Raw genomic sequence first — 9,025 nt, 5'->3', positions numbered from 1 at the left:
GTTGACCCCTCCCTGCCAATAAAAAAACCAACCAGGTGGAATATTAGCAGACTCGGACAGGACCGCCAGCAGCTGTTCTTGGTTGCTCGTTTTCACTGAGTTTTTGGCAGTGCGAGCCCTGTCCTCACACGAATTGTCTGTGTTCTTCTCTGATGGGGACACTGAGGGGCAAGCAGAGTGGGAGAGGCGGGATGAGACAGTTCTTGCAAGATGGTGGTCACCAGGGAGAACCTGTTCGTGTAGACCCCAGGGAGCTGGGCCACCAGGGGAGGGGGAGGGGCAGGGGAGGGAGGGGAGGGGAGAAGGGGAGGGGAGGGGAGGGGAGGGGAGAAAGGGAGGGGAGGGGGGAGGGGGGAGGGAAGGGGAGGAGGGGGAGGGGAGGGGAGGGGAGGGGCAGGCGGGCTGAGTGGTGCGGGGAGTGCGGGGAGCAGAGGGAAGTGGACTGGAGAGTCCTCAAGACACCGCGGTGAGAGTCACTCAGCCATCAAAAAGTCAGACTTGTGGTCACTATAAAATTAATTTCTATGAACCAACCACTTTCAGATCCACAAAGAAATCCCAGCTTCCCCTGAGTAGGAAGAACAAAAACAACAGCAGAGGAAAATTCTAAGGGATACATGTAATACGGAACGTGGAAAACTGAGCCCACGTGAGTGTGTATCTTTCCAACATCCCTGAGCGGCACAGAAACCACCTTTGCAGAAATGAAGAGCCGCATCCGACCCTCGGACAGAGGCCCTGGGCACGGCGAGTGTGGCAGTCCTTCTTCAACTGATGTATAAATGAGCCAGAGTCCTCAAAACGCACCAACAAGCATTTTTTCAAAAAGTAGACAAATTGATACTAAACTTTATATGGAAAAATCACACCCAGGAGACACCCCAGGAGAAGCAGTATGCAGGCAGAGGGGATGAGCTCAACCAGAACCTAAAACACACCGTAGAGGGGCTTCCTGCTGGTCAAGTGGTTAGACTTTGCCTTCCGATGCCGGGGGTTCCATCCTTGGTTGAGGAGTTAAGGTCCCAAAGGCCCAACAGCCAAAAAGCCAAAACAGAAAAAGAAACAGTATTGCAACAAATTCAACAAAGACTTTAAAAACGGCTCACATTAAAATTTTTTTTTAATTTTTTAAAGATGCCACATACACCATAGAGCCTCTGAGTCACGCGGCGACAAGAAAGCCTGGGTGCATCTCCTTCCTCCAGGAAAAGAACCAAACAGAGAACCAGCCGTGTTCCGCAGGCATTTCAAGCAGTGCGGTTTGATAAACAGTGTGGTTCATTCGCACGCGGACGCTTCTGGGAAAAGACAGCATGTGGCTGCAGCATAAGGTCAGCAGCTGCGAACATTATTAAGTGAATGTTTAAGAAGGAACGCAGTGTGTTCAAACTCTCAGAGTATCAATATCTCCCCACGAAGGGCAAACAGCAGCTTCACTCTGGAGAAACCCGGGGCTCGCCGAGTTCACCCGCAATCACCAACAGGGAGAAACAGGGATAACACGGCTCGGCTGGTGTTCCACCCCCAGCGCACAGCCTGCATCTGACCCGAAGCGGTCTGGGTGCCGTTCTGTGCGCGTCACACCTCCTTTCTCGGCCGGCTCCCACTTCCACAGCAGCCCGGGCACCGCTCTCATCACCAGTGTTATGGGGGGAGCAGAGACTGATGGCAACTTCACTGCGTCCAAACAGGCGGCCCGAGCCAGAGACTCGGGATGAACACGAGCCATTCAAGACCAGGAGGGGCTCAGACCTTGGGCAGGAGCCGCTGATCTGCTGACCGCTTGGCCCTGAGCCCTGCATCGGGCTCTCATCTCCTGATAGCACATTTGGACCATGCCTGGAGCACACGTCGGGGTTTATGATGGGCGGAAATTGTTTTCTGAACAAAAAGGATTCTTACATCTTATGTGGGGTGGCCTCGGAGACTGACATGTACCAAAATAGCTGCTCGGCTTCCGGTGAATAGGTGCTGATGCTTGGGGGGAGAAAGGCCATCAGACCAGGAAGGGTTAGGGTAGCTTAGAGTCACGTGCGGCCTCAGAAGTAGTCAGAAATGTCTGTAGAACCCAGTGCCCGCTCCAGCCTCAGCCTGCAGAAACCAGGGCCGGGTTCCGGGTAGGATCGGTCCCCTTCCTGCGGGGACGCTTATATGAGAGCCGCGTGACAGGAAGCACCAGCCTCTGACTGGACACACCGTGTGGTCTGTCTGTCTGGAGGGCACCCAGGTCTCCTCCATCCTCACAGCCTGGACCGCAGGGAGGAGACGCCATGGCCCCCACCCTGACCGCCCTGCTCTGCCTCGGTGAGATGAGAAGGGGCAGGGGGAGCCCTGGTCTGGAGGGTCCCCCCAGCCAGCCTGCTCCCTCAGGGGGCCCCAGGGCCCAGGAGGCTCCCAGGGAGGGGAAGCACTGCTCAGAGCTGAGGGCAGACCTCTCACAGGGCTCTCTCTTCCAGGGCTGAGCGTGGGCCTGAGGACCCAGGTGCAGGCTGGTGAGTCTGTCCCCAGGGCCCAGCTCCCTCCTCTCGTGGGGACAAGGGTCTCCCCCAGGCCGCGGGGAGGGGGACGGCAGCTCGGGGCTCATGGAGGGGGAGTCTGGGAGGTCTGGGCTGAGAGCCGGGGCCGGGGGGGACGCCTGGTGAGCCCGCCTCTGATTTCCTTCCAGGGACCCCCCCCAAACCCACCATCTGGGCTGATCCGGGCTCTGTGGTCCCCTCAGGGAGCCCCGTAACCATCTGGTGTCAGGGGACACCGGGGGCCCAGGTGTTCCGATTGGATAAAGAGGGACGCTCGGTTCTCTGGGAAAGACAGAAAATACTGAATCCCACGCACAAGGCCCAGCTCGCCATCCCACAGATGACCAAGCATGATGCGGGGAGCTATGACTGCCACTACAGAAGCCCCGCTGGCTGGTCAGAGCGCAGTGACCCCCTGGAGCTGGTGGTGACAGGTGAGGGACACTCAGGGGCCTCAGGAACTGCCCTTGGGAAGGGGGTCTGCTCTCAGGGGGTGACCCTTTCCCAGCCCAGCCCTGGGGGAGGTGAGGGTGGGGGCCCCAGGGAATAAGCTGCCTCCCTCTCTCCTAGGAGTCTACGGCAAACCCAGCCTCTCAGCCCTGCCGAGCCCTGTGGTGACCTTGGGAGGGAACGTGACCCTCCGGTGTGGCTTCTATCAGAGATTTAACAGATTCCTTCTGACCAAGGAAGGAGAAGACAAGTTGTCCTGGACCCTGGATGGACAGCGAAGCCCCAACGGGCAGACCCAGGCCTTGTTCCCCGTGGGCCCCGTGACCCCCGGACACAGGTGGACGTTCAGATGCTACGGCTTTTACAGGGAAACCCCCCGTGTGTGGTCGGCCCCCAGCGACCCCCTGGAGCTCCTGGTCTCAGGTGAGGAAGTCCCATCCTGAGCCCATACATGTGTGCAGACACGACAACGTACTGGGGTCTCTTCCCCCAGGGGAGCCCCTGTGAGAGAGTGGGGAGAGGAGAGTGGGGAGAGGAGCGTGGGGCTCCAGGACAGACACACAGACTGAGAGACAGGAAGGCCTGCGGCCGGGCCCAGAGAAGGGGGTCCACGAGGGAAGCGGTTCCAACAACCCAGCGTGTGTCTCTCCCCAGGGCTGTCTGGGAAGCCCTCCCTGCTGACCCCGCAGGGCCCCGTCGTCACCTCTGGACAGAACCTGACCCTCCAGTGTCGCTCTGACGTCGGCTACGACAGGTTCGCTCTGTCCAAGGAGGGGGGACAGGACCTCCCCCAGCGCCCTGGCCGGAGGCCCCAGGGGGGGCTCTCTCAGGCCGACTTCCCCCTGGGCCCAGTGGGCATCGTCCACGGGGGCCGGTACAGATGCTACGGTGGACACAGCCTCTCCTCCGAGTGGTCGGCCCCCAGTGAGCCCCTGGAGCTCCTGGTGGCAGGTGAGGAGCCAGCGGGTCCGTCGGGGACCAGACCCTGAACAGGCCCCGCCGGGGGAGCCCCAGGGGTGATGCTGGGACCAGGGGGAGGGTCTCAGGGAGGGGGACAGAGGGAGATGGGCGAGGGGGGAGGGGAGAAACTCGGAGAAACAGAGGCAGCGCTGAGGGTCCAGAGAGGCCCGGGGAGCCTCGCTCAGAACCGAGGCCCGGCGCCCTCACCCCCTTCCTCTCTGCAGGATGGCTCGGAGACAGCCCCTCGCTCTCGGTGCAGCCGGGCCCCTCGGTGGCCCCGGGGGAGAATGTAACCCTGCTGTGTCAGTCAGGAAACAGGACAGACACTTTCCTTCTGTCCAAGGAGGGGCCAGCCCATCGCCCCCTGCGTCTGTGCTCCGAGAACCAAGACGGGCGGTACCGGGCCGAGTTCTCCTTGAGTCCTGTGACCTCAGCCCACGGGGGCACCTACAGGTGCTACCGCTCACTCAGCAGAGAGCCCTACCTGCTCTCACAGCCCAGCGAGCCCCTGGCGCTTGTGGTCTCAGGTGAGGGCCTGGTGGTCAGCTCTGATGGAGCCCCCCTTTCTAGGGTGGGAGTTGGGGGTCTCCAAAGAGAGTCAAGGAGGGTCATGCAGACGGGGACCTAGGCTTCATAGGGACGGAGGGAAACGCTCCCCCCACGCCCTTTCCCACATCCTGTCACCGGGCTTCTCAGAGGTGGGGGAGGAGGCAGAGAGGCAGGGGCAGCCAGGGGCGATTCAGAGACGTGCTGAGCAGAGTGGGTTCCAGGAAGCTGCCGCCCCTCCCCAGTCACAGGGGTCATCCAGAATCCTCTGGGGACCCCAGCCCCTTGACACGGGCTAAACCTAACAGCTCCTGAGACAATGGGGTCTCTGTAAAGCAAGTGGACAACTGGACCCAGGCCTGTCCCTGGGTTCTTTGCTGATCGAACTCTGCTTCCAATCTCAGCACACCTGGTATCCCGGGGGCGGTGCTGGAGGTTGGGCAGAGAAGTGAGGCAATTGCAGCCTCCAGGGGCTCTGAGGCTGATGGATGAAATGTCAGGGGTCACAGAGCAGGAGATGCTGGGGCCCAGCTAGGTGGGGGAGCAGCAGGGCTGAGGAGGGGAGAAGCAGCCCCACCCTCACTCCCTTCCTGATTCCGCAGGAGGTTCGGAGGGTCAGCACCCCCCTCACTGGAGTCAGGGACTGCAGAGTAAGTGTGAGGGTCTTGGGGAGGTGGTGGCGGGTCTGGGGCGGGGCAGGGCTGAGTTATGCCCCCGGTTCAGGCCCCCCTGGAGACACTGACTCTGTCACCCCTTCCCATTCCCCTTACTTTTGGGGCCTCAGTTTCTCCCAGTGTGAAAGGAGATACCCATGGCCCAGGTCTTAGATTTCCTCAGTTCTGACCTGGGTGTGACCCCGCATCAGGAGAGGAGCACAGGGAGCCCCCAGGAGGGGACTGTGGGGTCCTGTCCCCTCCGCTGCAGCGCGGTGACAGCCTGTGGGGGACGGAGGACCCAGAGGCCCCTCCACGCAGCCCGCCCCTCCCCCTGCCCCCAATGTGGTGGGGGAGGGGCGGGGACAAGGGAGGACCCTCAGCTCCAGCTGAGACCCTCGGACAGCCTCCCCACCACCACAGCAAGGAGCCCCCAGAGCAGGAAGCTGGTGTCCTCCTGGGGGACGCTCAGGAGGAGCTCACGGCCCTGGGTCCATTACCAGCTCTGCCTGCTCCAGGCGGGGTCAGCAGGGGCCCGTGATGTCCCTCTCTGTGCCTCAGTTTCCTCCTCTGTAAAATGGGTGGGGTGGATTGGAGATGGATGCACAGACCGCAGCACGAGTCTGCACACAGTAGGTGCTCAGTTAAATGGCATCCCTGGCTCACTCAGATGTCTCTGGTGCCCCAGGCCTCACGTGGTACCTGAGTGTCCTGATCGGGGTCTCGGTGACCTTCATCCTGCTGCTCCTCGTCCTCCTCGCAGTCTTCCTCCGACACCGGGGTCAGGACAGACGCAGGAAGTCGGGTGAGTAGGGACCCAGGTGAGCAGGGCCCCTGGAGGCTGAGGGGCTTCAGGCTCCACTCAAAGGGAAACCTAACACATGGGAAGGGCAGCTTAGGAAACATCATCCAGAGACTGATAGTTGAAAACTCAAAAAGAAAACACCCACTGTCAGCTCACGGGCCTTAATTTAAGCTGTTTCCTCCTGTGCAATGTCTCGAACCACTGAACTACGCGCAAGAGTTCAGGGTGCCTCCTCTCCTCCTGAATCCCACGTGGAGGGCAGGGTCGCCACATCCCCGGGGCGAGCCTCTGTCCCGGGTCCCATCCCAGGCCGAGGCTGAGTTCCAACCTCCCACAGGGGCCGCAGACCCAGGGCCCAAGGACAGGGGCCCGCAGAGCAGGTAACTCCCGCCCCGACACCCCCAGACTTCCCCACCCACAGCACCCCCACCTCCTCCCCCTGACACAGCGTCTCCTCAGCTCCAGCCCAGCCACAGACACCCAGGACCAGGCCATCTGTGAGCAGGAGAGGCGGCGGCCGGCCGGGGCGGGGGGCATAGAGATTTCTGGAGGCAGCGGGGGGTGGTCAGAAGGGTGGGGGAGCACACAGCACCCTCCCCGGGGTGCAGGCGGGGTCACAGAGACTTCTGGAGGCAGCGGGGGGACGCTCAGAAGGGTGGGGGACCGGGGCTGGGAACTGAAACCCCACACAGCACCCCACCCGGGGTGCAGGGCGGGGGCTCCAGCCCTGAGGGTCTCGGAACCCTGCCCAGCGGTCCCCCCTTCTCTGCTGCAGATGCTGCCGTCAGCGACGCACAGTCTGAGGTGGGGCTGCAGCTGGACCATCGGGTGAGACCCCGGCTCCCGTCCGGCCGCCACAGACCCTCTGTTGCCAAACTCAGCCCAGGGCACAGTCGCTGTGCTCACATCCCCGCTCCAGCCACGCCCACCCTGACCCCCCCTTCCCGGCTCCCAGGGTCCTGCTCTGACCCCACCCTCCCCTTGCCCTGCGACCTCAGGGCCCCTCCTTCGGGGCGCCTTTCCCAGCTCCGTGTCCTCTGGCTGACCTTCTGGTGTGGGGTGCAGCCCCAGGTCTCAAGAGGACGCGAGCGTCCGTGACTTGCCCGCACGCCCCAGGCCCCCCTCCTTCATCCCCCAGCAAAGGGCATGGGCCCTACGCCAACAAGCAGGCAGAGTCCCAGAATGCAAGGTCCTGAGGAGGAAAGTAAATCAAGAGATGGGGCTGAGCACACGGGGTGGGCACACTCAGGGAGGTCCTGAGGCAGGAGGGACGCGCTTTAGCAGGAAGACGGCGGTGTACTGGGGCAGATGAGCAAGAGCTCAGGGCTCGGACAGAAACCAGGGCCGGACAAAGCACCCGGAGGCTCCCGGGCATCAGGAGGCCCCTGGAGTTTCCATCAGGAGAGTGAGCTGACCTGACCCGAGGCTCCAAGCCTCATCTGGGCACAGCGGGGAGCTGGCTGGTGGAGGGGCGGCCGACCCAGGAGGCGCCTGTCCTGTGTCACTGTCTCCAGGCGGGAGGCAGACCTCCAGGAGGGGACGGACGCCCTGAGAACCCCCGAGATCGAGATGAAGACGGGAGGTGCCCCCCTCTCCTCCCGGTCGGGGGCATTGAGGGAAGGACAGACAGACACACAGTAGATGGGTCCCTCCTCTCCGGGCCCCCAGGCGCCCCACTCACACATCTTCCCCCCCCACAGGCTGCCACGTCCAAAGCCCCCCAGGATGTGACCTACGCCCAGCTGAACCACAGGGCCCTCAGAAGGGAGACGGCCTCACCCCCCGGCCCCCCGGTCCCCTGACAGGGGAGCCCCTAGCAGAGCCCAGTGAGTACGCCGCTCTGGCCGTTCGCTAGCCCAGGAAGGACCTGGACCCCAGGCTCCCGGGACAGGAGCTCAGGGACCCCAGAAGGCACGGGAGCTGCCAGCAGTGGACACCACCTAATGACCAGCAGCCAGTCCCTGGGCTCCTAACAGACCACCAGGAGCCCCGGGACCCTTTGGGAATAACCTAATTCTACCCTCAGAGATACCTAATATCCTTATATTTGGGAAATAATGCAACAGACTTCTCTAAAATCTGCGTGTGGATGAACAGTAGGCTGTCTCCAAGCTCCATTCCCCTCTGGAGGCTCAGGGGGCAGCCTCGCTCAGGTTCTTGGAATAACTGAACTTATTATGCTGGTGGGAATAAGGCTTCCTGTCGGCTGAGGGCCCTGCCCAGCTTCCAGAAGCTGTCCCAGTCCTTGCCTTGGGGGTGCTCGCTTCATCTTTGAAGGCCAAACGGAAGATGAGACTTGCTGCCTCTCTCTGACCTCATCTGCTGCGTCTCTCTCCCACTGTTGAGGCCGCGTGTAACTCTTTGACTCCCCAGCTAATTTAGGATCATCCCCCTCTCTCAGCCGCAGCTGCATGATGCTTCTGGCCATGTGATGTAACATGCTACAGGCTTGGGGGATAGGAAAGCAGGTATCTTTTGGGGGGGGGGCGTCTTTATTCTGCCTGTCACACACTGTGAGTGTGCACACCGTTCAATGGTTATTAGTAAACGTATACAGCTGTGCAGCCATAACCCGGACCAATCACAGAACACGTTTCACCATCCCTCAAAGTTTGTTCCTGTCTGTAGGTGTGCTCTGATCCCTGCCACTGATTTGCTTTTCGTGTTTATAAATTTGCTTTTTAGGATATTTCATATAAATAAGATCAAAAATATTTAGTCTTTTCATTCAGGCTGTTTTGCTAAATTTAGCATAATTTCTTTTGAGTTTTTTCCACGTTTAGCATTGATTTATAGTTTGTTCTTTTTACTGTTGACTGTATTCCATGGATTGTATGTACTGTGTTTTGTTCATTCATTTTCCAAGTAATAAACATTTGAATTGTATCCAATTGTTGACTATGATGAAAAAGCTTGCAAAAAATGTTCCACCTATGTCCATGTGCGTAAAAGATAAATGTGTGTATTGAGAACCAAAACCAAACCACAAGATAACACAGAAGTTGGAAAATGTTTTCAATAAATGATAACCTAAACAATATGCATCAAATGTATGAATTTAAAACACTGATATGTGCAGGAAAAAATTTATAAAT

The 9,025-nt window shown here is 59.9% G+C and overlaps 1 protein-coding gene across 5 annotated transcripts; it reads left to right on the top strand.

The window, feature by feature from the left end:
- Positions 1-1,998: 1,998 nt before the first annotated feature.
- Positions 1,999-8,819, top strand: LOC145514503 (leukocyte immunoglobulin-like receptor subfamily A member 6). Of its 5 annotated transcripts, none has more exons than XM_081512373.1 (10): positions 1,999-2,304; positions 2,457-2,492; positions 2,720-2,950; positions 3,087-3,389; positions 3,621-3,917; positions 4,270-4,453; positions 5,075-5,122; positions 5,814-5,930; positions 6,706-6,758; positions 7,631-8,819. In XM_081512373.1, the coding sequence occupies exons 1-9, from the start codon at positions 2,271-2,273 to the stop codon at positions 6,731-6,733; spliced, it is 1,278 nt and encodes a 425-aa protein (XP_081368499.1). In that variant the 5' UTR covers positions 1,999-2,270; the 3' UTR covers positions 6,734-6,758; positions 7,631-8,819. The 5 variants fall into 5 exon arrangements, with proteins under 5 accessions (XP_081368499.1, XP_081368496.1, XP_081368498.1 ...); XM_081512370.1 differs by having other exon boundaries at positions 4,151-4,453; XM_081512372.1 differs by having other exon boundaries at positions 2,666-2,950.
- The last annotated feature ends 206 nt before the right edge of the window (positions 8,820-9,025 follow it).

The sequence above is a fragment of the Giraffa tippelskirchi genome, chromosome 7, assembly GCF_054371585.1.
Source record: "Giraffa tippelskirchi isolate mGirTip1 chromosome 7, T2T-mGirTip1v1.2.pri, whole genome shotgun sequence".
Taxonomy (NCBI): Eukaryota; Metazoa; Chordata; class Mammalia; order Artiodactyla; family Giraffidae; genus Giraffa; species Giraffa tippelskirchi.
Note: the sequence above shows the minus strand (reverse complement) of the source record. Positions and strands in the feature narration are given on the sequence as shown.